At 51.3% G+C, this 27,218-nt stretch overlaps 2 protein-coding genes across 4 annotated transcripts in view; one reads left to right on the plus strand and one right to left on the minus strand.

The window, feature by feature from the left end:
- Positions 1-9,955: 9,955 nt before the first annotated feature.
- On the minus strand, positions 9,956-18,186 carry MRPL14 (mitochondrial ribosomal protein L14). Its single transcript, XM_042894323.1, has 3 exons — positions 18,039-18,186; positions 12,463-12,556; positions 9,956-10,737 (listed from the first exon to the last, which is right to left on the minus strand). Exons 1-3 carry the CDS (start codon positions 18,169-18,171, stop codon positions 10,371-10,373), a joined length of 594 nt encoding a protein of 197 aa, XP_042750257.1. The 5' UTR covers positions 18,172-18,186; the 3' UTR covers positions 9,956-10,370.
- Positions 18,187-18,554: 368 nt separating this feature from the next.
- Positions 18,555-27,218, plus strand: part of TMEM63B (transmembrane protein 63B) — a 38,475-nt gene continuing 29,811 nt past the window's right edge. For all 3 annotated transcript variants that reach the window (XM_042881824.1, XM_042881839.1, XM_042881847.1), the window contains exon 1: positions 18,555-18,609. The gene's annotated coding sequence lies outside the window, so the exon portion shown is untranslated. The remainder of the gene's footprint in view (positions 18,610-27,218) is intronic.

A 27,218-nucleotide genomic window follows, 5' to 3' on the forward strand; every position in this document is an offset into this window, starting at 1 on the left:
GATGCACAGGAGCCAATGCTACTCTGGGCCAGCTGTGCTCTGCAATGTGGTCAGATGGCCACAAGCGGCCTAAAGGCAGCCAATGCTCTGGGACCCCCATGTCCCGCAGTGCACACTGCAGGATGCTCCTTCTCTCTGCAAGACCAGCTACACGCACCTCTCCCTGCTGGCTCTCTTCCTAGGACTCCCGGCTCGGTTTCTCTGAGTCTTCTGGGCCAATTCTTCTACATGTGTAGGAGCATCCGGGGAGCTCTGGTAAATAGCACAATAAATATTTGTTTTCAATAGCCCCGCCGCAACAGACAATGAGGCGGCCGCCACAAGCAGACACGCAGGATGATAGGGCCACGCATGTGGCCCCAAACCACTGCAGCCTGCGTCTGAAACCCAAGCCTCGCCTTTCTATTTGAAGACATAAATCCAGCAGGATTAACATGAAAAAGACCCCCCTCAACTGCAACCAGGCGCACGCATGCTCCGGCACACACATACATTTGTGTATATTTCCCCAACCACAGTCACCAAGCATCAAATCTGGCACTTTCCAAAAAAAGACAAAGCTGCTCCCAGCCTGCACATGGGCTCTGACCTCAGCCTGCGCCTCCCAGCTGAACTAGCAGTGCTCCCAGCCCCCAGAACATGGAGGCAGCGCCGCATGGAAATGTGAGAGAGACGTAATTCCAGAGGATGTGAATGGCTAATTCTGTACATTCAAATGAAACAGAGGGGAAATATACTGAATGGAGCCCATGTATAAGATCATATGAAATGTAAAAAGCCTTGTTGTTCTGCGCACACACTGCCTCTTCAATCCAGTTCTGCTTAAATGCCCATTCTTTTCGTTTGGCATCTCCTTGTCCCTCTATGGCCGAATCAAAAGAGGAACGAAATAATGACACAAAGATTTTTAAAAACTCAGCTCCAGCTGCAGCAGGGAGAAGCCTGAAGCGAAACGTGAGAGCGTACGGCTCTTTGTTAGGGTTTCCTTGGCTATAGAATATGGTATATGAAATGCCTGGCGTATCCCGTTCAGTCCTATGGAGGGAGAGCTCTTAAGGTGGCTCCCTCGGGTTTGGGGCAGCTGTGGGGAGCCAGCCCTGCATTTGCAGGCAGAGAACGTCCCACCTGCAGGACCCCGCACCCCAGGACTGCTCTGCAGGCAGTGGGTGGTCCGGATGGGATTTTTCTTTCTTTATTGTAGCTGCCGCTTTGCATTGGGAAACCTAACTCAACTCTTCTCATCAGGAGATGGTTCCAATTTATATGGGCTTCTATGAAATAGATGCATTTTTTTTCCATGCACACACAGCTCAAGCACCACCTTCCCCAGCCATGGGCTGAACTCTGCATTTTGGAGCTGGTAGACAGTTAGTGCCCAGATGGCTGCAGTCCCCCAACGCCACCAACACATCCCTGGCACGTCCCCAGCACAGGTGGCAGTGCTGTGGGAGAAGTATCAGCCACCCAGCAGGACCAGCAGCACTGAACCACAGCCACTCAGTGCAGCAGGGAGCCGGTCTGAGCAGCTCTGAGCCATGTTGCTTAACCTAAACAAATGCTCTGTAAACATCAACACTAATTCCTTGTCCACAGACCACAGTGCTTTTTTCTCCAAGGCTCCTCCAGCAGCAATCTGCTGGTGCCCAGTGCATTTTCCACAGGACCCACCTCTGTCACAGCCACTAGTCTTTTCCCTGTAGGACAGGGTCCACTCACGGCCCTTGGGACACACTAGTAAATGGCTCTTCACATGGGTTTCCCCTGGGAAAAGCTAGTGATGCTGGGATACCCAAGAGCATCAAGGCATCATAGGCCCAGCAGCCAGCCCTGCCAACTCAACAGGTAACAAAACCACTGAGCAGTGCTGAGAGTCCTCTGCATTGTGCATTATCTTGGGCAGGCTCAGGCCAAGGGGTCCCTGCACATCATGTCTACTCCTGAAGAAGTCTGTCTGCTGGGCTCATGCAGGCACATCAGAAGATGTGTCACTTGCTTATCCCCAGGGCCGGTGAGGAGCAGCACATTCCTCTGCAGCTGCCGGAGCTGCCTCATGATGCTGGTGTGTGTGGCTGGCAGCACGCTCATGCAGAACAGCGGGGAGCAGCCAGGGCAGGCATGTGACACCCTGGCTGCTATTCCTGGTCCAAGGGACTGTCACACAGAACGAGAATCACCCAGCGACAGCACACAAGGCAGGTGAGTCCAGCTGCGGTGACGGCAAATTCCTAATTAGCTCGTTGCATCAGCCCTGTCAACCGTTCACCTTCATTACCCAATGACGTCCTACGTGCTGGGCAGTGCGTGCTCCCAGTTCCCGCTTCCCAAAACCCCTCCATCTCTTCCCCATGCAGGTGCATGACCCAAACGTTCCTGACTGCTTCCCAAGGATGGACTAAGGTCTGGAAGAAGCTGCTCGGTGCCACTGGAGCAAGGCAAGCTCCCTGTGTGCTGCCAGTGCTCTGTAGAGAGCTCTGAAGGGCAGTACCCCGCAGGCAGGCTTGGCAGGGAGCTCTGTACCTTGGAGCCGTCTTCCCACAGCGGTAGCTGGAGCTGGTTCTGAATACTTAGATGGTTTTAATGTGGAAACAAAAATCCACTAAATGTCAGCTCTCCCCAGCAAGGCACCATCCCAGAGCTCAGCAAACAGAGAGCATGGGAGACCTGCAGCTGCCAAATAGTGGCTCTCACTCGAGCCAGACATACAAGGGGTGCTTGCACCCACCTGCTGTTTGATAATACTCATGTTGCCCACACTGCTACCAGAGGATCCCGTAGGATTTAGGATGCTGAAGGAGTGTGGAATCCTTCATGGTGACACCTCACAAAGGCAGCAATGCTACACAACTGGTTTGGATAAGAGGCAATGAGAAACCCTGCACCCCACTGCAGAATGTAGGTCAGGCAGGTGGAAATGTGGGAACCCTGGGCAGGAACCAGTACCCAACTGGTGCGGGCAGTATCCCAGACCTACAGCCACCACAGACAGCCAAGGGCTTGGGCTGTGTTCTGTAGCTTTCCCCCAGCAGCTCTGCAGCAGTGGTGCCTGGAGGCAGACTAGCCCTGCGAGGGCAGGAGCCCAGGCCATCCCAAAGGCTCTCTGCAAGATCTTTCCTGTGTCATGGGCTCTGGTCACCTGCACTGCAGGGACACCAGGATGTGTCCCCTCCAAGGGCAGGAGCAAAGGGCTGATGCCGGAGTTTCCTGCCTGCTCTCTGGGCCTTCCCCACTGCTCCTGCCCGGTGTCTCTGCACCTCCCAAGCCCTCAGACAGAGCCAGGCAGTCAGGCCGCTCCCCACCGCCGTCCCACCGGGCTGTGCTGGGGCATGGGGCGGGAGGCAGCGGGTGCAGGGCTGCATCTCGGCGAGGACACCTTAACGTGGAGGCCTGCGGCCTGCGGCTGCCTCCTGCTCCTCGCACTCCTCGCTGGGAAGCAGCTGACTCGGGGCGGCTGCCAGCGCTGCTGGCTGCTGGATCCGGCCGCTGCAACGTGCAGTCTGACATGTAAACCCCGGGCAGGCCTATGCTAATGGCTGGGGGAGGGCGCCTGGCTCAGGGGCGAGGGGGAACGGAGGTGGAGGCCGGAGCCCAGCCAGCAAATTCCCCCCCCCCCTCCCCTCCGCTCCATCACCACCTCCCCGCATCCATCTGCCTCCCCTCCTCCTCCTCCATTCATAAATCCGGGCGGCACTGCCATCTACCGTAGCGTGCAAAGCCGCCCCACCACCTTGCTAGGCCTGCAGGCAGCCTGCAGCCCCTCTGCGCGCACAAACCTTCATCCCACCGGCACCCTGAGGCCCCCCAGGCCACTTCCTGCACCCTCCAGTGACACAAAGGGGATCCTCTCCCTTAATGCCGGCTTGGAACCTCCATTCAGCCCCGTGAACCCCAGCGACAAGCAGCCGGCAGCAGCCTCCCACCCCTGGGAAGCCCTCAGCTCTTGTTTCCAAACACCTCCGTACAACCACAGTCCTCAGTTGAGATGGGGAGATAGGGGAGATGAAAGCCCTATGCCTCATTAATTAGGGCCCGAGGCCTTCAGACCACATGGTGGCCAGGACAAGGGTGAGAGCCAGCCCTCAGCCATAGGCTCCACTCGGGAGAAACCCTCCTACAGCCAAGCTGCCCCTACAAGAGGTGACCATGGCAGCAGCTGCTTTCCCAGCACAGCAACCCCCTTCCAGCTCCCCACCTAGGGAACTGCTATCCCCAAACACCAAAGGGCAGTGACCCCACTGCCCAGAGGGAAGCCTGCAGGGCTGGGGCTCCCAAGCAGCCCCTACTCCCCAGCAGCCCCCAAGCCGATGGAGCTCTTTGTTCCCCAGCACCAGGCCTGAAGCCAGGGGAGAAGGGGCAGGGAGTGGGCATGGAGCAGCCCCACAGGACAGCCCACATGTGGGGCAGAGTGTGCAGCATGCGTGCAGGTGGGAGAGCACGCTGCTGGGGCTGAATGGGGAGCACTGTGTGAACATCTCTGCAGGGAAGGGAAAGAGAAGGAGAGAGGGAGGGAGAGAGGGGAAAAAAAATCCTGTGAGTGCAGCGTTTGCAAAATGAGCTGGCAGTAAATAGCTGGAGGACAGACAGCATCTTGGTACGTGAGGCACAGCACGGAGAGCTGCACCTGAGCAAGGCTGGGCCACAGCTCGCTCCACCATCACACGTCACCTCCTGATGCATCCTCCCAGCCTGCCTCCTTCCCACCACCCCCTCCTCCACCGCGAAAAGGCAGTGGGAAAATGGGTTCCCCTCTGCGCCTGGCACACAGCAGGGAGCAGGAGAGCCATGGCTGGGCTTCACTTGCTGCCTCTGCTTCAGGGCGCAAATGGTAGCACCCTTTTTCCTGCTGGGGACCCTTGTTCCCAGCCTCTCCCCACACCCCACCTCGAGAGCTTCCTCCCTGAGCAATGGCAGCCGTGCTGCCATGCTCCCTGCTTGCCGATGCCGCTTGCTCTTTGTCCCCCTCGCGGGGCAGCGCGCTGCCGAGATTTGCTGAGGACCGACACAACTCATCTCACCCCGTGACAAAACAAACGCCAAATCCACAGAGCACCTGCAAAGCGCAGTGCCCTTCCCTGCGTGCCACAGGGACGCTCCGAGTGCCACAGCCGCTCCGAGCTCACAGTGGTGATAACGGGTGTCCAACACCGGGTGGCGGCGGGTCCGCAAAGCCGGCCGTGCGGTGACACGGCCCCGCGCTGGGATCGGGGACACGCGGGACGGCGCCACGGGAGGAGCCACGGCCGCAGCAGCCGTCTCCCGGAGCGGAAAGGGCGGCGTGGGGTGACACCGTGTGGCCGCAACCCGCCTTGCAGGCTGGCGGTGAGCTCGGGGAGGGATGCGGAGGGATTGATGGCTGCCCATGGGTAGCTCTGAGCCCGACGGCTCTGCGAGAGAAGCAGCGGGACGAGGGGCTGCACCACGGGCACTCTGCTCCCTGGGAGCACCGACAGCGCCCTGGAAACCCAGCGGGAACTGGACTGTCTTATCGAGTGGCAGAGTTCGGCTGGGGATGGCACAGCTGGAGGCAGGGAGCTGCCCACCTGCCCTCAGGAGGCATGCCGAGATGCAGCACAGCAAAGAAAGGGTGGAGAGCAGCTACGTGATGCTGCGCAGGGAGAACTGATCTTATTAATAAAAGCTGCTTCTTCCCAGGGTCTTGATAATCTCTCCTGCTGCAGATTATTTACAGCTGTGGAATTTAATACTCCAATGAACAAAGCTCCCCGAAGCAGAGGGAGTGAGCTGTTAACCCTTCTGCACAGCTCTCGGCTGGGGTTTGGCATTTTGATGCCACAGCTACACTGAATCCCAGCACCCAGATCCAAGCCAGGCTGATGGCACAGAGCTGGCTTATCTAGGGGAGCAGAGCCTCAGATACCCAGATTTGCCAGCAGCACCCAGCCTTTGCACAGCATCAGAGTCACCTACACCTGCCCTAAAACCCCAGTGTGTGCCTCCCAGGTTACACAGTCCCTTTGCTCTTGACTTGCAAGATTCTCTTTCCCAGCTGGCAGAACAGGGATCTCACCCCACCCAGCTACCACCCAGCTACCCCAGGCAGCTAGAGATGGAGGTTGTGTTAGGCCCAACTTCCAGTGGCCCAAAATTTGCACAGCCCATTAACTCTGCGTGTCCCAGTTCTTACAAGCCGTTAAGATTCACTCTACGTTCCTCAGAAATGCAAGATACTACCTGCCGGCCACGAGCAGAACATTTCACCATTGAGTTTTCCAGCAAGCAATGTGAGATGCTGTAAGTGCACTGAGCAGACACCTGTATGCCCAGGAGCTGTGGTGGGTCTAGACTTGATACCCCAGGGCCCCTGTCCTCAGCTCACCTGGCTGCAGGTGAGGTCCCTTGTTCTGCAAGGCACATCAGGGGCAGAGTGGCAGGCCAGGGAAGCCAGTAAAACCAGCTGTTTGCTGCTTCCAGCATCAGGAATCACAGCTATAGGGTGCCTAGGGCTGCCAAGGGCCTCCTGGAAGAGGACCAAGAGCCAAGCAGAAACCTCAGGAAGCAAGGGGCGCGATAACATCTCCCATCCTACCACCTCCTCACTTCATCACCTGCTCACAACAGTGAATTCTCTGGTACCAGTGAAGACTAGCAAGCTAGAGCAATAAATTCTTTAAACCCGAGAGATGCAGATTACACAGAAAGAGAGGAGTGACATGGGATGACATGGCCCAGCAGGGAACATTTGGTCCAAAGCCTGCAGCTTGCTTTGGGAAGCATTCCAGTACCCGGCCCCAGGGCTCATGTTTGTTTTTAAAGAACAACATTACGGCACAGAGTTCTATAGCCTTGAGCCGCCTGCAGAAGAACCTCTTATTTCAGAAGCCCAGGTGACAGCCTGCTTGCAGCGACCACACCACAATGATCAGGTACATCACCTCCCTTTGGGGAAGGTGTGTTTGCTGTTACTGCTGAACACAGTCACCCTCGCTGCCACAGAGGAGAGTGCTCAGGCTCATTTTCAGCTCCGTTAAACCAGTTGTACTTACTGGTGTCCTGGAGCAATGAGTTCCATGGAGTAACTGATGCTATGGGGAAAAAAGAAAAGCTGGCAAATGAGGCCAGCAACTTGCTTTTGACATATGTTGTGATCCCCCTCCCAGCCCGCTATGTCCCCTGCTGCCTTCCTTGATCCCACAGTCCCTCTGCCGTGCTGGCATGGGGCCACAAGCCTATCTCCTAGCCTGTCTCGAGGCAGATGGAACCCATCAGCTCCCTGCAGCATCCCTGAGCGATAATCTGTCTTGCCCGTTTCCTTTTGAGACACCCCTTCTCACGGCCAGCTAATCCCCAGTTTGCCTTCCTCTGTCAAGCCCTGGGCCCCAGCAGCCAGCCCTACCCCATGTCTTTTCTTGGCACTGGTCATCTCTCCCTGCCCTCGCAGAACACCCTAAGAAGGGACCACTTTCCCTCAGGACCAACCAAAAAACATCTGGTCACATCACCAGGGGTACAGGCACCCCGTAGGAGCAGAATCTGACCTCAGTCCCACATCCAAACACAAGGAACAGCACTAACCCAGGGACACAGGCAGAGCTGTCCAAGAAGGCACATTTGTAAAGATCCGTGAGCAATTCCTTGGGGCAAAAATAGGGACTAAGGAAGGACTCTGAATTCCGGTTTCCAGCTTCCTTTACTCTCCACAGCAGCTCACAGCTCCTCCAGAGGCTGCACAGGAGATGAGAGGATTCCTCTTTGGCACCATCCCCTGCTGGGAAACTTTCCCATAGCAAAACCATTTTAATGGCAGAATAATAAACAGGGAGAGGGGAAGGGAAAGACAGCCAGCCTCCTTCAAGGAAAGTACCTGCAAGAATCACTACCCCCTGGAGAAACCAGGTTAATTCCATAAAATCAAAATACTTGGGTTGGAAGATCACCTGGTTCACTGCATCCCAAGCACAGCATGGGGCAGGCTCCAAGCCCATGCAGGCAGGTACCCCGCAGAACAAGGGTCTGCATGTGGGTCCTGCTTGAAGGAGAGACCCCAGTGAGAAGCTGCCCCTGGTGAGCGCCTGGGATTTGCCAAGCGCAGACGTAGTGTCCCAGAGCAGTGATTTCTGCTGAGGCCACGTTCCTTGTCAGGAAAAGACACTTACAGACTGCAGGAGCTGCTCGGTGGGATGTGCTGAGCTTAGCTGTCTGCATGTCTGCTTATTAAGCTCCGAGGTTAAGGATTTAGTTCCACATATCAGTTTACTTATAAATAAAGTGTCTCTCCATATTTTAATCTCAAGTCTGCTCCATTGTCTTGCCTGCTTCCTCTGGTGCCTTCTCCCCATGACCTCTATCCCTGCAAAATGCTGCAAAGTTATTAACAAATATTCTGTGAAATATTTAATATCCAAACAGCAGGGTCCACGCATCCCATGAGGAACTCGTAGCCCTTATGGTCAGGACAAGAAAAACAAAAATTGTTTGGAGGTCCTTGTATCCTACCAGGGAACTGCTTCAAGGCTGGAGTTGTTGCTAAGCAAGACCAAACAATCCACTTGAGTAGCTCTGCGAGTGAGTGACAGATTGGGTTAGGTGGAACCAACTGGACTTCTCTTCCACCACGCAGATGGCCTTGCACAGAAACCAAATGCAGCAGTGGAAAGCTATTTTTCAGTCTTAGGTTAGCAGAAGTAAATTTTTTTTTCTGTTCTCAAAAGGGTACACATTTTGAGGGAATTTACATTCTCCCATTTTCAGGAGACACACACTCTTTTCTACTTGAAATACTAAGTTTGCCTCTGCTACACTTCCCAGAACCCCAGTGATCGCTGCACTTGGGCAGGATCCCAACCTGAGCAGCCCCAGCAAGACCCACCTTTGCAGAAGTAAGTCTCCAATGCCTGAGGTCGCAGAACACCTCTCACAGCTCCACAAGCCGCTAGATGGCCAGCGTGCACACCCAGGGATGTTTGGCCAGCAACTGCAGCTCCTTCTAGGAAACAACAGGAGGGGACCCAGCCACGCTTCTTGCTGCAACCAGAATGAGCTGTTTGTTCACTAACCCGCCCAGCAAAGCGACATAAACGTCACCTTCCAGCAAAGAAATCTCTCCTTGAAAGCAACTGTATTCAGACAGCCTGGAAAGACTGACATCAGCTGGGCACCTGCTGTGCTGCTTCCTCCAGCAGGCAGGCTGAGGGCTTACTGGCAACAGCCTGGGGCCTGGGAAGGTCTAGAGCAGCAAATCCAGCTTTTTCTGGCTCATGGAAAGCAGCAAAAAAGTGCTGCAGGCAGAGGGAGGTTTTGCCTGTATTGAACTGGGAAGCTGATAGGCTTAGGCTCCTCTGGTTCACAGGGAAGTTTTACTAAGGAGAACAGTGCAGCTCCTTCAAGTTCAATTTAAACACAGATTGTTGTCCAATCCACGTTACTTAGAGTAACGGAGCAGGAGGGGATCCAGGGCTCTCCCACATCCTTTTACCCACTGCAAGCACCAAGTTTTTCTGCCTGGCTTCATGTGAACAAAGCAGTTTGGCTCCTGGACTACAGTTACCCCTGAACACAACAGCACAGCACCTACACACTGTTGTGCCTAAGTTTAGGAAGCACTTCTGGACAATAACTGGCCTTACCAATGAGTACATGCTGCCTATCAGCAACAGATAATGGACAAACCTAGGTTCTCTGATGCAGTCTCAAAAAGCTGCCTGGAACTGAAATGTTTCTTCCTGTCAAACTTTCAGTCTCAACCCAACCCTTGTACTGTCCAGAGAGAACAGAAGTTAATTTCCTGAGGTTGATCAGGTGGAAAGCATAGGCCATGTCCCAAACCTACCACATTCTCCCTCCCTTCCCAGCTCTGCTATGTCCTGTTCAACCGCACACCACCAAAGTTGCAGGTCATCAGGTTTTCCCTATCCCATTCACTCCTAAAATCTTCTTTCTGAGGCAAAGATGTGGAAACTAACACTTTTCTTGAAAGGACCAACAATTCATTACACTGCTCTCATCTCTCCTACTTTATTATAAGTGAATCCATTTTGTACATTCCAGAACCATCAGGCCAGGGACTGGGCTTTGTGTCTTGCTCCAGCAGAACTGTGAACAGTCGAAATAGGGAAAACAGAGCATAAGCAGTACAAAACAATGCAGATTTTCATCTTCTTACTTTAATAACTGGAGACCAAAGTAACACCAGCAGAGCAGTGTTAGTATAGGACCACTTCCCAAACATGCTGTTTTCTCTTCTGGAGAAAAACAAGGCATTTCAGAATTTAAATTAGCTGTTTGTATGTCATAAACAGGAAAAGAGATTCTTAATTGACCTCAACTTCTGCGTGTTTCACCTTTTTCTAGAAAAGGACCAAGGAACAGGTACTGTAGGAAAGGGTATGAACAGGATTGCCAGAAATCTTTAACTCTCACACAAAGTTGCGGGCAATGGCCAAAACTTTGGAGAACTCTCCTTCTCTCTGCCGCAGGATATAGGGTATGGGTGTTTTTATTCTAGTTCCTAACGGATTTCCGTTGTCTTCTATGAGCACCACATTGTTAGAATCAAACCTAGGCGTCATGTGAGGACCAGGCATCTTGTGTCCTACAATCAAAGCCTTCTTCTTTTCTCCTTTGATAGCCAGAAGGATCTTATCTCCTACTTTGCCAACTCCAGTCTTGTTATACACGTGGATACACTTTGGTGGCCGGTGGTAGGGCGCGTTTCCCAAGGCACTGTTGTCCACCACTCGCACGCGAGTGAGTTTCTGTATTGCTCGGCATGCTCCACTGACACTGGCAAAAGACAGGAAAGAATGAGAGACAGATCTCCCCAGTAATCCTTGGGGAGCAAGGGCAAAGCCAGCACGGGATCTTGTGCCTACAAAACCACTCAGAAGTCGCCAGCAACAAATACGTACCATATGGCTGACACATCCATTGCATTCAGTGCGTTCTCTGAAAGCCAGATGCTACTACGAGCTTTGCACACTCTTCAGTAAACATCAAACATAAGACAACGGTTCTACTCTGAAACATGACTAAAAGAAGAGTGGCTTGTATTTACTGCCTGTATTTTATTTTTTTTTTAAAGCAACTGTGGATGATTCAGTTCAACTTCAATTTACAACCAAAAAAAATGCACTTGCTTCTCCCACAAACAGGAAGCTAAGACTCAAGTCAGCCTCTTTCAGTCTTGTACACAGTACCCAGCAATTTTCTGACCAATCTCCTCCTCAGTGAAGTGCATGAGGTGCTCTCACCAACCTTATTCTGCTCTCAATGAGAACTCTGAGTCCCACTGTGGCTGTGCTAAGCTGCTGCCAATTAGAATCACCATCCCCATGTGGGAGGAGCCCAGAAAGAAGATTCCCTTCTGTGTCTGCTTGCACTGTGGGAATATCAGGAGTAGCAATAAATAACAGCAATACACTGCATGGTTCTAAATCAGTAGATTTGACTTTGAATACACTTGAGAGCAGCAGGGATAAGCTGAGAATTTAACTTCCCTTTCAGGAATTGTTCTTCTTTTATCACACTCCATTCCTCTGTCTGCCAGGTTATGGTTGCACAACACAGAAGGCAGAACAGCAGAAGTTTAAAGGAGGAGCATTGCCAGAGGGAGAAAGGGAAACCTAGGCTGCACAAAAAGAAAGCAGCAGTAGCAAACTGACAACTATGAATGTGTGACTGCCTGATTACTGTTAGACAAGATAACTGCACAAGGTGGACTCTTCTTCTCATTTTTGACACAGTCTTAGAGTGGAAGTCCCCACATCCAAAAGCAAGCTCACCACACAGGAATGATTTCTCAGTTCAGGTTGCTGACTTGCGTTCCAGCAGCAGCACTCCTTGTCTCAGGGTTTTCACTGTCAGTGCATATCCTTTAAATATGTGGTGGAAGAGCTGACAAGAAGACGTGTGCCACTGGATCTTATTCTTACAAACAAGGAAGATTTGGGATGTGAAGACTGAGGTCAGCCTTGGCTGCAGAGACCATGAGATAGTGCTCAGGGTCTTATATGGAAGAAACAGGGCAATTATCAGAACTCTGGTCTGAACGTCTAAAGTCCTGGACATCAGGAAAGCCAACTCTGATCTCTACAAAGACCTAGTTAGAGGTATCCTGTGGGTTAGAGCACTAAAAGGAGCCAAGAGAGTTGGTTCAAGCACCACTTCCTCCAAGCTCAAGATCAGCGCATCCCTAAGCATAAAAACCAGGAAAAAGTGGCAGGAGACTCGCATGGATGAGCAAGGAGCTCATGTTAAAACTTAAATGGAGAGTTTAGAGAACATGGAATGTCTGCAGAGTTTGAATCATGAGTTTGAATGGCAGTTCTGACTGCCAGGAACTTGCATTTACTTGGGTTCACTTCACAATCTGCAAAGAGACATCTATGATATTTTTCTTATATTACATTATTCTTTTTTAATTAGAAATACTATATCTTACGCTAGATATACTTAATAGCATCACTTCCAAGCAAGAAAATAAAACCAAAAGCAGGATTTGAAAATCACCTGAGGTGTCGCTGGATGACTGCGTTGCTCAGATGGCTTAAGGAAAATCCCAACTGCCTGTGCAAGAGAGCCATTTGGATTCTGGTAAGCTGCCCTGTTAAGAAATAAGAGAATTATGAACTCTGGGCATTGTACAGAATTTTTTTCAATCCCTTTTTCTTATGGCAATCACACACTAGGGTTTCAGCAACTTTTTGTACATTTGTAATCCTCAGCATACAGAGTTCTAACAGCATCACCAGTGTGCTACAAAGCACAGCAAGAGCCTCTGCCTGAATTCACTAGAGAATATAATTGAGATGCTTATACTATAAAGCTGAGTTCAGTACCCCTGAGCTGCAGTCTTCTCACAAGGTTAAAGGCTCTTCTGTGCACTGTGAACCATGTAACAACAAACAACTTTGAGAATTTTTGGATGTGAACAGCTTCTAATTTAGAAACTAGAGTGACCAGTAAAAGCTATCAGTGTTGCCTACAAGACCAGGCAAAAAGCCAGAGATGCTCTGCAGACTGGCATCAAAGCATCAAAACACAAGCTGCTAGACAAACACAGCTCAACCACCAATGAGGGATTCCCCTTGTACATATACAAGCTGTTGAGCATTGTTTGGAGCCCAACATCTCACTCCTACCAATCTTGCTTTGTTACAGCTGCCCAGAAGGAAAAGCTTCCCATGCCTTCACAGTGCTTGCTCAATCCCAACCAAAACACTACCCTGATCACAGCAGAACCAGGTTACAAGGCTAACCTCTGAGATGACTGTACCCTCTTCCCTAACTGCATCCCTAGTTGCTCCTTAGCCCCATTCTGTCAAATGGATCAGGACCAGCCTGCTGAGTCAGTCACAACAGCTTATCTGATCCCAGCTCACTTTGCCAGACATGGGTTAGGAACAATGACCCAGGCAGCTATGGCAGCACATCCAAGCAACAGCAAGAAGCAGCAAGGATGCCGATGCCATCCTGTTTCAGGCCAGCTCACACAGAGTGAGACTTCTCTCTGACTGCAGCTTGCTGTGTCACAATGCCCACCTAGACCTTGGCAGCATAACCAGCATCTGCCCTGCTTCTCTCCTCTCTAAACACTAAAATTATACGGACCACTTATCTCTCTTTGCTGGTATTGAGCATAAGGCCAAATTCTGGAGTCCTGTGTTGTAAAACTGTTTTTTTTAATAAAGATGACCTAACTTCTCCTTAGAGCACCCTGAGCGAAACATGCATTCTCCCATGTGTGACAAACCATCTCAGCTGTCACCCAGGCAGGTTTGGAATAGATAAAAGCTATAATCAGCACTTACATTTAGTCGATAACAAAGCCACATTTCTGTTGGGCAGAAGATGAAGTCTCCGGATGACTCAGGGTATCTGTTCTGAGCTCACCTCTACCACTCCTGCACTAAAACAAAGACCCCAGGGAGGCTGTATTTTTCAACAGTGCCTCACCTAAAAGTGCAAGCATAGCAAAAAACAAGGCCCTGCAGTATTTACAGTGTCGCTGGCTATCAAGGCCTGATTACCTGGCCTTGCTGTTAGGATTGCTACACAACCTCAGCTTAACTCCCTTGCTGTAATCCTACGCCCTGTGCCAGCAGGTAGAACAGCCCGTGTCCTGTTCTGCACATGGGTGTGCTGCTTCCCAGCACGAAACTCAAACCCAGGGTGCAAGAGTGCTCCTAATTCCTCCAGCAGCACAGCAAGGCCTCGGAGCTCACCAGAAGACCTAAACTAGCAGCACTGCTGAGTCAACCTCTCTATTGCCTCTGAGAGGTGTGTTCTGGGGAGGACACCATCGCCTTCACAGCTGCGTAGGGCTGACAGCCCTGGGCTGCAGGGCAGGGACAGGAACATGCTCTGCCCACTGTCAGAGGGACAGCAACACCACAACCAGCTCAGCGTGCTCAAGGCCATGTGTCAGAGCCCCAGAGTGCTGCCTAAACTGTGAACTCACTACCCAGTCTCAGGAGGAGTCACCGCTTGTTTCTACCCTGTGGCAGCAGTGAAGGTTTGAAGTTACAAAACTTCTGAGTGAAGCATCAACAGTTTAAAGTGTACAAGGACTGTTTATTTTTCCACATGACTCAGTATCCCTTCGCTGCTAGGAATTATTCCTCAGTATATTAAGATGTGTCATAAACTAAGAAACTCTGAGTGATTGATTACTTGGAATGCAGCATCCTGTTCGGAATTGAGTAAACAGAATATTTCCAGTGTGCAAGAAGGTTCAGGGCAGAAGGAAGAATGCTTCTGTGGCAAGGAGCCCAGCACGCAAGGAAGGGTGCAAGTGGGTTTCTGAACAATGAATCATACCCCTAACTGTAGGAACAAGCCAGCTTCCCTTCCAGACACAGCCTACCCTTTGGGTCTGGTTCCAGCACTCCTCAGTGTGGCCCAGTTCTACCTCATTCCCTCTGTGGCTGGAACAGACACCTGATCTCCTTTGCCCTTTGTTTTGCCCACTGTGGAGGAGCTAAGACCAAACTAAACTTGCAAGGGCAGAGAAGTCATTCACTGCAGCACAAGCACTCAGAGCCGGTGCCAAAGGCTGAATGCTACTAAGGAGATGAAAGTCCCCTCCTTTCCAGAGCTGATGTTGTCTCACACTTTCTGAAGAAGGCTGTGCTTAGCACATGCTTGGGGAATGCACATGACCTGGGATTGCTCCCAAAGGTGGATCTCCGATTGTGGCCCCTTATCCAACTTCACTGCTCAGAATCACATGGTAAGAGTATCCCTATAACCATTATAACCATAATCCAACCAGGAGCATGTGTGCACTAACTCCTAGGAAGTCTGCTGTTGGTATTGCCCAGCTGATGGAGGAGTGCACTCTGCCGTAGCCTGGACAGGAGAAATAGCACTGGTGCTTTGCATTTAGTCACTCATGTGCTCCTGATCAAGGAATTACCTTGGAGGAGACTTTTGGAGGTCAGCTAGTCCAACTTCCAGCTCAAGGAGGATTAACTTCAAAGTCGTTCATATGAGGCAAGAGTAGTATTAAAAAGCACCTCAGTTTTAGCAGTGGCTCTTTCTCATGGCTGGAGAGACTCAAGTTCTTGAAATCCAAATCTTAGAGGCACACAGCTTCTTCCTGCTCCACAAACCAGTTAAAAATTCACCCAGAATTCAGACTGAGTTCAGATTCTGAAAAGGGGGAGGAGTCTGCTAATCAGATACTCACTAGGGTGACCCAATTTCTACTTCACTGAGTCAGACTCAACACGCAATAACTCGCTATGGCAAACACTCCCTTCTCATCTCAAGGACCCTTCAGCATTACCACATCCAGTGCAACAGACTGACATCAAGTTCAAAAACCACACCACAAAGGGGCTCTTCATTAGTTTCACACTTCTGGGAGTTATTTACCCACCGCACCATTTTCAAGTACCATATTAAAGCCACTACCTTCACCACCTTCCCAGATGGTTAAAGAAGTGATTTATATTTACCACAGGCTAAAGCTCCAGCATACTTGTTAGAATACTGGCTCCAGCATTCTTGTTAGACAGTACTGTTTGTAGCCTGATTGCATGAATGCCAGAGCAAGAAGATGTGGCAGAACACTGGCAAATCTCCCTTCACTTACATTGGGAGAGCAGCTCGAGAGATTCTGATGAGAGAAGAATCTCTTCGATTTCAGCAAAAAATACAAATGCATCTCACAACACTCAGTATCAATCTGCTCTACTAATATAGTCATGGGAGCACTAAAAACATCTGTCTGAACACTCAATGGAACAGTGAAACAGCTCTGACCAAGCTTTTAATCAATGGTGCAAAGCCTAAAACCCAGTTAAGATGTCATTCTTATTTTGCCTGCATCCTAGAGTAGAAGTACTTTTAAATAATGCTATTAGCTAGCAATCCAGTATGGCTTTCCTTTTTAATGAGAAATCAGAAATGACATCTGCTCCCTGCTCCCCCTGAAGAGCTGTAGTTCCACAATCATTCAGTTATTTCTATTTCAGCTTGTAACTCACCCACACAAACAGGCCACAGGGAGAGTCAACGGATGTGCAAAGCAAGTCCTGAGGCCAAAAGCTGCTGTCAAAATACAAAGTGATCTGAACCGTCAAATAGTGGGGGCCAGCATTCTAAGAGATGAAAAAAGACACGCTCTGGGCACCACAAAGATTTGACCTGCATCTGCCATCTATTATTAAAATACAGGAAATAAATCCAAGACAATATGTGCAATGCAAATACCCAAACCCCTACTTGGGCACGATGGGTTTATTTATGGAATGCCTGTCAGGGTGTGCTGCAAGAGGCAGAAGAGAGTTGTGGGGTCGATCCATTCATGGCCATCCTCGTAAAGGAAGCGATGTGATTAAGGGCTTGGGTATGTTAAAAATACACAAGATACCCATTACCAAGACAACTGGTTTTGCACTAATGACAGGCAGAAAGGCCAAATTCACAAAGAGGAATTAAGTCTTCATGAATTCCATTTATGAGTAGTATTAGCTATTAAACAGGGTATTTATTGATCTGAGTTACCAACAGCAACTCATTGCAGGTACATCTGCTAAAAGCTCTCCAGTGAAACATGCTAACCTCATTTGCACAATCAGGAAAAGCAGATAAAAAGAGCTTTAATGGAAAACTTACTTTAGTTATTTTAAATACCCAGAAGTCCCAGCTCTAAGGTACTTATATCTGTTCCAGTATCCAAGCACATTAATACATTACATACGTTCATATCCACAGTGCTGTACTAAAATAGCAATGGACTGTTCCCAGTGTATCACAGAATCATAGAATGGCCTGGGTTGAAAAGGACCACAGTGATCATCCGGTTTCAACCCCCCTGCTACATGCAGGGTTGACAACAACCAGACCAGGCTGCCTAGAGCTACATCCAGCCTGGCCTTGAATGCCTCCAGGGATGTGACATCCACAGCCTCCTTGGGCAACCAGCAGGAAATTAAGCCAAAGAGAGAACTTCCTAAGGTCAAAGGAAAAGGGTGACAGAGTAGATTTCCAATCCCAGAAGCACTCATGTGGTCTGTGGGGATGGAGGCAAAACCTGTCCTCGCTAGTGTCTTTTGGAGTCACACATAAATTGAGAGAACAACTTGCAGACCACTATCTCACTGCTACTATCTCCTTTTGGTTGCATCTCCACTACATCTAAAAGCACTGAGGTCTCAGAACAGGACCACAGACAGCAAGCCACAAGCCCACATCCTGTTTGCAGCCGCAACCTGTGTGACCTAATCCTAACCAGCAAGGCGTGATCACCAACTCGCAAGCACTGAAGTGTGATGGCAGGGAAAAGGAGCCAAGCAAGAAGGAGAAGGTGGGGAGTGGCAGCTCCATCATTAAGAAAAAGAACACAACAGAAGTCAGGAACCACTGACCTAGGTCAGCTGTCCACAGAAAGGTGAATGCTAGTAGCTCTCTTCGAAAGGAACTGCTCCAAAGGAGGGTTTAGGGGGCTAAGCAGCAGGGCCCAGGCTGCACACACACTTCCCGAGTCCCCACAGCACGCAGCACCGCTTGGTCCACGCTGCACATCAGGGCACAGGAATCCCACTTCCATCCCGCCATGCAACCACTCATAGCCTAACCCTGGCAGCACGGTCCCCAAAGGATCCCGAAACGAAGAAAGCGTTCCGGAGGACACGGCGGCCGCGTGTAAGCGCCAGAGCAGCCTCCGCGTTTCCCTCCTCCCCGGCCCACGAGGATCGGCGCAGGCGGCATCTGCACAAGGCGCCATCTGCACAAGGCCGCAGCCAGGCCCGCCCGGAAGGCCTAAGGATCGGCGACCTCCAGCACCGGCGGCGACAGAGACGGCTGTTCCCACACAGCCACCGCCGGACGCCGGACGCCGGACGCCCGCGCCGCGCCGCGCCCCGCCTCGCCCCCAGCCCACCGACCGCCCCCACACCCGCCGCGCACCTCAGCGGCACCGCGGCCCTCCGCCCGCCGACAATGCGCACGCGCGCTCCGCCGCCCGCAGGCCCCGCCCATCGCTGTGCGGTGCCGAAGCCACGCCCGCTCGAGGCCGCGCCCCGCCCCGAGCCCAGCCGAGCCGAGCCGATCGTTCCCTGCCGTCGCGGCGTAGCGCAGCGCGGTACCGCAGCGCCCGGCGGGGCGGCGGCAGCAGCAGCCCGGGAGCCCGTCCGCGCCTGACGCAGGGTAAGCGGTGCGGCATCGCAGGGAGCGGCGAGGCCGGCGGGAAGGGCTCGGGGAAGGGGGGAGGAAAGGAGGGCGGCGAGGCCGGCTGGGGCGGGGGGCTGCCATCTTGGAGTGGGGAGAAGCCCGCGGCCGCGCCGGGCTGCGCTCGGGCGGCGAGCGGCGCGGCTACGGCCCGCCCGGGACGGGCCCCGTGCTGAGCGCGGCAGGACGAAGCTAGGACCGCGGGGCCGTTCGCTCCGTCCCCTCCCCGTGCGCTCGGCCCCGCGTCGGCCTCGCGGGGTGTTCGCTGCCCGCTGCTGCGGTGTCTTCTGGACGGCCCCGCGGGTGCCCCGCCCGTACGTGGGACGAAGCTCCGCGGGCCTCAGGCTGCGAGCGCACCCCCTTCCAGCCCCCCGCCTTAATGCTTCCAGAGCTCGCGGAGCTGAGCGCTGGCCTCGGAACCGGCTGCGGGAAGGCTCCGTGCCTATCGGAAATAATAGCAGTGCTTTAAAGACGTGGATCCTATTGACTGCATTTAGCTGGCGTCCGCCTGGGAGGGTCTTTCTCGTGCCGGGCTCTTTTACGGTCCTTAAGGGCTGGGGCCCACCTGCAGCCCTCACCTGGGTGTAGAAGCGTGATGGAGATGAGGCTGGGAGCAGGCTCTGCTTGGGCTCAGGGGTGTGCTTGGTTGCCCCAGGTTTGTTCTATTTCCAGCCGCTGGTAACCTTGGGAGGAACTGAGGCTACTCTGTGTTCTGAGGTGTCGATTTTCCTGTTGGGAGTATTGCTCTGAGCCTTGCGATGCTCCGGTTTCTTCCCCTTTGACCGGAGCGTGGTGTCACTGTCATGAAGCATCCCGGGGTCAGGAGTTGAAGCAGCAAAAGGAAGGTGTCGAGCTATGTGCTGCTGTTGTCTTCTCGCTCAGGCTTTCACAGTATCAAGAAAATGGCCTGGAAACGGGCTTTCTTCTGATAAATGTTTATACAATAAAGTAGGATATGCTTCTTTCTAAGAACAAGGATGCAAAGAACGTCTCTGTGAGTGTGAGACCTGCAGCAGAAACCTGTACACCAATGGCCTGTCTTTCCTGTCTTGTAGTCGTGCTTTCAGTGAGCGAATGGCACTGAGTGGGGCCCTGCCAGCTGCCCACATTGCCTCCTGCACCCTTGGCATGGTGGTTTTGATCTCAGTGTGCATTCCTTCCATCAGTGCCCATCCTTGCGATGGGGTCTACGAGGGGCTGCAGCTCCCAGGCAAAGGAGGCCCCTGTGTGTGGTGTTGTGCTGCCTGCAGGCAGCACGATTAGGGATCCGATGGCGGATTTGCATATCAAAGCATCAGCTTTGTTCTGATGACGGAGGCGAGGATGATGGTGGGGCTCACTGGAGAGCGGGCTGGAGCTTTCCCAGAGCTTTTTTGGTGCAGAGATGAAGTGAGAGTATGGGGATGTTTGGAGAACGTGTTTGTTTCCACGTCTGTTAAGACCTTCTTTAATTAACAGCTGTTTTCCGGGGGGTGGGAACAAAGGAGAGGGGCCACACCTCTCTCTCGGACCCGAAGCCCCTCTCCCCTCCCATAGGCACCTGCCCTCGGGTGAGTCTGCGTTTCCTGCCTGTGCTGGGCTGCATCTCCATCCCCATGGCAACTGAGCCGAAGTAGCCTTTCCCCGTGGCACCGGGTGTTGCACTGCCCTTCGACAGCCCAGCCCCGTGGAAGGGACATGGAGGTGCTGTGCCCCAAACTAGGCACGCAGTGCCGGGTCTGGCCCGATGGCGGAGGTGGCAGGGAAGGGAGCGGCTGGGCTGTGTCCGTGGGGATGCTGCGTGACTCAGAGGAAGGCCTTTGTCTGGTGTCAGATTGGTGCCTCCCGCTCCTCCCAGCTCCCCCGAGGCTCTGCTGGAGCTGAGAACACAGAAAGCAAGTGCCTGTGTGCAAGCATGGCTCTGCTTTCATCCCTGGTCAGTGTGATGGCTGCAGCCATTGCGAGCGGCAGTTTTTGCACTGACACATTGTGAGCTCCAGTAGGGACCCCTGGTGCTCTTGGTGCAGTCCAGCTTCTGGCCCCTGCAGCCCCAGGTCTGTGAGTATGCCTGCTGGCTTGGTTGCTTTGATTGTGCTCTGGCTATGATGGATGGATTCCTGATAAATATGAGTAAATAAAAAATCCAGGAATTATTTTTTGTGTGTGTGTGTGAGTACACACAGTGCAAGAGAGAGAGGGCAAGATTTGTGGTGCTGGTACCAGGCCTGTGAAGCAGAGGCTCACAGTGTGAAATAGCTTTTCTGTGAGGCTGCAGGCCTGTGGTTGGCACTGCTCTCTGCCCTCTGCTCCAGATCAGCTGCAGGAGGCGGAGGCTCCCTTGCAAAATGTGAGATGTGAATGCTTTTCTCCGTGTGTCTCTGCAGTGTTTGCTCCTTTTTGCTAGGTACTCTCTATGTGCATGTAATTGCTAAACAGTACTGCAAATGCTTCTGTTTTCCTCACTGCTCCTGCATGTCAAAGAGTCATAGAATGGCTTGGGTTGGAAGGAACCTCAAGGATCATCAAGCTTCACCCCCCCTGCATCGAATACTACATCAGACTGCCTGGGGCCCCATCCAACCTGGCTTTGAACACCTCCAGGGATGGGGCATCCCATGTCGATGCTGCCTGCCTATCTCCCAGCTCTGCCTCCACAAGTTTGTAGTTGCTTAGTGCTGGCAAGGTGGGGATCCTGCTTGCAGAACTTTCTGCATCTTCCAAGCTAGGTCTCCTGTCAGCACCTGGAGGCAGTGGCTGCAGGCAGGGCTCATGCCTGTCTCTGCTTGCTGTCTTCTGCAGACATTTCCTAAGCTTCCAAAACCCAGCAGCCACCAAAGAGCCCCTCATTTTCCCTGCCTGAAGAAGGTACTGTGAGCTTCCACTGCCTTGTTTTTCTTGTCCTGCTCTCACCTTTGCTTCTCCCCTTTTCCCTGAGGGTTCCTGCGCTAAATTCCTTGCAGACCTCAACTCTGAGTAGCAGCCAGTGGGGCTCTAGCTTGCACTTGGTGCTTTCACGAATTAAACAGTGGCTGTTGGTAGGCTCTATCTCTTGTTCCTTCAAAGCTGGGGAATGAGACAGTCTTGGTACTGTCTGTTACTTAGAGGAAACCCAGATGGCTGCAGGCCTCATCTCCTGCTTGAAGCAGTCATCATCAGCTGGTGTCTTCTGTTTGAAGGTCAGGCAGAGCCTTGTAGTACTGCAGGGCTGGGGAGGGTATCTGCTTCTGACTTGATAATAAACCTAGTGCCATGGGTCTAGGGAAGGTCTTAAAACAGATGCATCCCTCAGCTCTGTACTTGTTATCTAGCTTCCCATTGTATGAAACACTGGGCTCTGGTGTTGCTGGTGAGGCAGACATCTTCCCTGGGGTGACTGTGTTCAAGCTGGTGATTTGGTTTGGCTGGGCTTCTCTCTATACTTGAGGCATAGACCTGCTAACAAATTACCGTGTGCCTGTTACACCGCGGTAACTGCCCAAGGGTTTGTTGTTACTCACTGTAGAAAAGCAGTTCACTTGACATGAGTTGCAACATTATGAATCTGGAGGAAGGAACTGAATTTGTGCTGGACACAAAACCATGTGAAGACTGGCTGCAGCAGGAGGGTCATTGCTGTTGGACAAAGCAAAGAACTGGCTGAGTGGAGAAGAACAAATGCAAGGTGACAGTAAGTAGGAACTCTGTCTTCACCTGGAACAGAAGGTCAAGGGTGATGAGGGATTTAGAGGAATTAATTTTAAAAAGTGAATCCAAGCACAAGTGAAGTAAAAACAGGTGATGACCATTTAGGTCAATTAGATGTAATCAAGTGGACAAAGCTTTATGAAATTCACCTGAGTACTTAATAAGCTAGGGCAGTTTTTGTGTGGTGAGCAGCCATGCTGAAGAACACGTAGCAGAGGAAAATCTCAAGGTTTGATGTATAGGGGGAAAGAATAGGGCTACAACCAGGTAGTCTAAATAAACTGGAATAAATGGCTGAGCAGCAGTGTCTGTTGTGCTAAGAGAATATGCTGATTTTGAAAAGCCACCAATGTATTTTTGCCTGGACAATACTGCATCACATCAGTCAGTTCCCTTGCCCAGAAGGATGGCTCGCCTAGCAGCTGAGCGGGGGCGATGGATGTTATAGATCCTAACTTGAGTCAGCCTCTGTCACTGGCCCATGTGTCAGCCTCATAAACAAATGGGGAAAGGGTGGGAGACGGGAAGCATCCCTCAGCTGGATGTGCGACTGGTTGAAAGCTGCATTCAAAGTGCAGGTTGATAGCACTTCTCCCTGGCAGGACACCCTGCCTAGGGCAGAGGCAGGGCTGGGGGAAATGTTGGTGTAACCAGGATTTGGGAGTTGGATGAGTTAGCGCTTTGCTGGGGAGGGGCACACAGCACAAGCCTTGTGCCAGGCTGTGTTGGGAGTGTCACCTCTAAGGTGCAGGAAATAATTACTGCTATCCCTGACATAGATGGGGGATTACTGAGGCAATAGGCTCAGATCCTTGGAAGGATGTGCACAAACAAGAAAAGTGTCCAGCAGTGCAACAGAAACGATGAAGGTCTTTAGAAATACAGTGTGGGAGGGAGGATGTAAAGAGTTAGGACTGAGTTAGCCTGAGGAAAAAAGGTGGAAGAGGGAACTTTCTCAAGAATGTACAGCAGTGTGCTGCTCGAAGACTGTAGTTGATTGTCTTTGAAGATGGGGTGGGAAATCATTTCACCTGTAGTGGTGAATCAATTGAGATGGTGAAGCAGGAAAGGCTATCTTGAAGATTTTTGTCAGTTTTTGTATCTGTTTTGAGGTTTGTTTTAGGTTTTGTTTTTTTTTTTTAACAAACTGGCAAATAGTTCTTAAATATGGACATATTATAGCTGGCTGTGCCTTGAAATGAAGAATCTCACCTCTAACTGCCAGGGTGGAAGGGGTCATATTAGATTACATGAAATGTTTGGTACCTGCAGAGGAAGCAATGAGTAGCCATAGGAATATGAATACTACAGGAGAAGGTGCTCAGGAGACTGAGACTAAAATACTCTTATCTAAATCCAGTGTCTGTGCTCAGAAAAGGATGTTGAAAAATTGAAGAGCGCTACAAAATAATCTGAGGGCTGGAGATGAATCTTTATGGTGAGAAACATAAGGAGATCAATCTGTTTATCTAATCAAGGAAAAGATTAAGGTGGGACTTAGTTATCCTACATAAGCATAACACGTCTTATGACTGTGTGTCATTAGCTTGGAAGGGTAGGGATGCCAGGCTGTAAAGGATAGCATGAAAAATGCAGGGCTGTGATCACCTCCAGGGCCAAATAGGCAGCTGGAGGTCTCTGTCTTCACCCCTTCCCTGCAACCTGTTACCACTTTCTCAGCACATCCTGCCTTGCTGTTTGTGTTAGCCTTTTCCTTGGGACTCCTCTGCCTTGTGAGGAGACAGACACCTCTTAAACAGAAAGCAAGCACTAGCCTGAGCTCAGCTAATACGCAGTGATGCCCTTCATGCACTCTCTGTGCTTGTGCCCCTACGATTGTTCCCTGCTTTTCCTTGCCTCAGCCCATCTGTCTCTTTGAGTGATAGACTGCATCCCTCCCCTTGTGGCACTTGGCTTCCTTGCCAAACAAATACCTGGGAGCCTACCCACCAGCTTCTAAACTCGTCACTGGGGTCAAAGATGAATAAAACTAAACATCACCCTTGCCTCTAGTCCTGGCCAGCCTATGGGCCAGGGCATTATCACCTGTGGCTGCTGTTGTATTGAGGTTCACTAAGTCAGCTTCCAGTCTGAGAGGCAATGCTTCTGTCATAGCCCAATGAAGAAACCTTGAGAGGGAGATTGGGTGAGCTGCTGCAGCAGATGGCTTGCTAAAATCTCGCTACATCCACGGCTTCCCTTTCACCCACTAACGCTGTAATGCTGTTAAAAATAAAGATGATCCAGTTTGCCTGATGAGGATGAATCCTGTGTAAATCCCCACTGCCTAGAGCTCATGGCATCTTGCACTCTCACGTCTTCATCTTTTTTTCTTGTCTGTGGTAAGAGGAACTTCAAAGCTAATGAATAGATAGCTCTTGACTGTTGCTGCAAGTCAGGGGAAATAAATGCTTTGATGCACACTGGGGAGAATCCCCCCCTCCCGCAGTGTGTCACTGCTTTTTGTACTTTTTTTCTCAAGTATTATTCCATTTAGATGAGAGCAGAATTTGGGTGTGCAGGAAATAACCTCAGTAGGCGTTTGTGTTTGTTCTGGGGAGCATCTCCTACAGCCAGAGTTGCTCCAGGAGAGACATATGGAACAGCAGCTGTAGTTCTGTTCTGGTGGGCACAGGGTGCGCCTCTGCAATGGATGAAGGCATGGAAATATTTCTGGTGGTGGTGATTTTTCATCTGGGCCGTGCCTGTGGGTGCGTTGGGTGTCTCCTTCAAAACACCTACAGTCTTCTGGCTGGTTTGAGGTGTGGGACGGCCTCTTTTGGTTGCTCTACTGATCTGTTATTTTGGCAAAAATGCTCCAACTTCTCAGTCTGGTTTCTTCTACCACCTCAAAACACCTAGAAGCGGTTTTGCCAGTATAACTGCACCCCCATCAGCAGACTCTGCCTGTGCAGACATGTTGATCACTGGGGACTTTGCCTCTGTGTCTGAGACCATGCTGGAAGGTGTCTGGGATGGCCTTGTCCAAAAGCTCAGACTGGGAAGAGAAGGGAGCGGGCAGATGAAGCAGTGGAAGTGTCCAGTTCTAGTGAGCTTACAGAATGTGTGAGTGACCAATCTATTGGTATGCTGAAGGCAAGTGACTGGTAAATGGGGAGGGGGGGGAACACAGGTTTCAGGTAAGGGAGATTTGCTGTTTGGGTCATGGTAAGTACTGCAAACAATAGAGAAAAGGTATTTTTAGACCTCGTCAAGAAGGTAAACTAGCCCATCTGTGCAGTAGCGCAGGCTGGACTCATGCGTTGTGGCTGAGCGGGTACATGGATTGGGAACACCCAACCTAGTCCTGAAAAGTTATAGAGTACCATGAGCCTGTCTGGTCCACAGCAAGTGTGCCTGCCTGCTTTCCCTCTGACCCTGTCTTTCCCCCTCTGGCTGTTTTTGGTCCACTCAATCACCCTTATCAATCTGTTGTAGCCTCCCCTAGATGCCATCTTGCACTGCTGGTTGCACTACCTCTTTGCAGAGCTGGCTCTAGTAGCCTCAAGCAGAGTTTTGGAGTAACAGCAAAACAACTTCTACAACCCCCGTGCCAAGGCTGGCTTCGTTATTCCTGCTCGGTATCCCCACGTACAGGTTCATGAGTGTTCATGTCCCATTTTGCCTGCAGGAGCCTTGTGCAGGATAAGTTTCAGAGCACTTCAGGACAAACTTTCTTTCTCACTCTTTGAGGAAAAAAAAAAATATATATATATATATATATATATGTCATTTGGGGAAAAGAGATGCTTCTGGGGCTCTGCCTGGCAAACTCGCATGTGATAGAATCATGGAATGGCCTGGGTTGAAAAGGACCACGATGATCATCTAGTTTCAACCCCCCTGTTATGTGCAGGATGCCAACCACTAGACCAGGCTGCCATACCACAACCCCCCATCCCTTGAGAGCAGGGAGTGTATCCTGTCCTGACAAGCCTGACCATTGGATGGAAGACTGAACTAGCAATGGCAAAACTTGATAATGCATGATGCTGCTCTCCTGGATATGCAGACAGCAAGCTGCTCCAGTGAATTAATGATTTGGCCTTCCTGGGAGGGCTTCCATGGGAATTTTCCTCTCTGCCAGGCAGAAGAGGTGTGGGGTGTATCAGCAGCATGCCTGTGACTTGAGGCAGCAGGGATGGCTGTGGGTGGGAGGAGATGAGCTGGATGGTGATCATGGGGGTGAATCTGTGAATGCTGGTGGTGGGAGGAGTGGGTGGGTCACAGGCCTGCTTACCAACAGGTACCTAGGTATGTTTTCCCTGGCAAGCCCCTGCTGTGGTAGAGATCCAACACCCAAGTGATGCACTGGAGCACTCCTTCATCTCATGCTACATGTCAGGTCAAGCTGAAGGTTTATCAGCATTGAAGGCATGGATGTGAGAATGAGCAGAGCTTCTAGGAGGAACACACTTGTCCTGGAGATGATCAACAATCCCTAGGATCTACATCTGATGATGTCCTGTGGTTCTGTCACTAATTATGCGGTCCAGCCAGGCCTCTGGACTCCAAGCTGTGATTGGATATACGCTGAGGCTGTCTGGTGAGACCACTGAACAACCTTCCCTGTGCCTGCTAGGAGAAGTGGAAGCTCAGAAATCGATCCAAGATTCTTAATGTAAGTGCATGTCCTCTCCAAACTGTTTGAGGCTGATAAGTGCAATGGCTTAGAAGATGGATCCAGGAAATGGCAAAGGGGAATGGAGCCAGGAGGTCCATTATCAGTTTAGTGGTATGGAAGGTGTGCTGAGTGTCTGAAAACAGGAAAGTAATAACTTTCTCCAAGAAGGAGAGGAAAATATGAGGTTCTAAAAATGAGCTTGGCACAGAGAGACAGATGGGCTCAGCTCGAAGGAAGGAATGGAAAATGCGATGGTGGCTTTAGGAGGAGCCAGGAGTTGGCACTGATTGTTCTGCCTGGA

The sequence above is a fragment of the Lagopus leucura genome, unplaced genomic scaffold, assembly GCF_019238085.1.
Source record: "Lagopus leucura isolate 7727_CA_CO unplaced genomic scaffold, USGS_WTPT01 Super-Scaffold_73, whole genome shotgun sequence".
Taxonomy (NCBI): domain Eukaryota; kingdom Metazoa; phylum Chordata; class Aves; order Galliformes; family Phasianidae; genus Lagopus; species Lagopus leucura.

Bases quoted from the DNA above. Each gene is read 5' to 3' on its own strand.
- MRPL14 (XM_042894323.1), bottom strand. From the start codon at position 18,171: ATGCCGCCTGCGCCGATCCTCGTGGGCCGGGGAGGAGGGAAACGCGGA. The intron at 12,557-18,038 runs GTTAGGCTATGA...ATTTCTTAACAG, and splicing joins TTGGGGACCGTGCTGCCAGG to GGCAGCTTACCAGAATCCAA. The intron at 10,738-12,462 runs GTGATTTTCAAA...GTCTTTTGCCAG, and splicing joins GTCATCCAGCGACACCTCAG to TGTCAGTGGAGCATGCCGAG.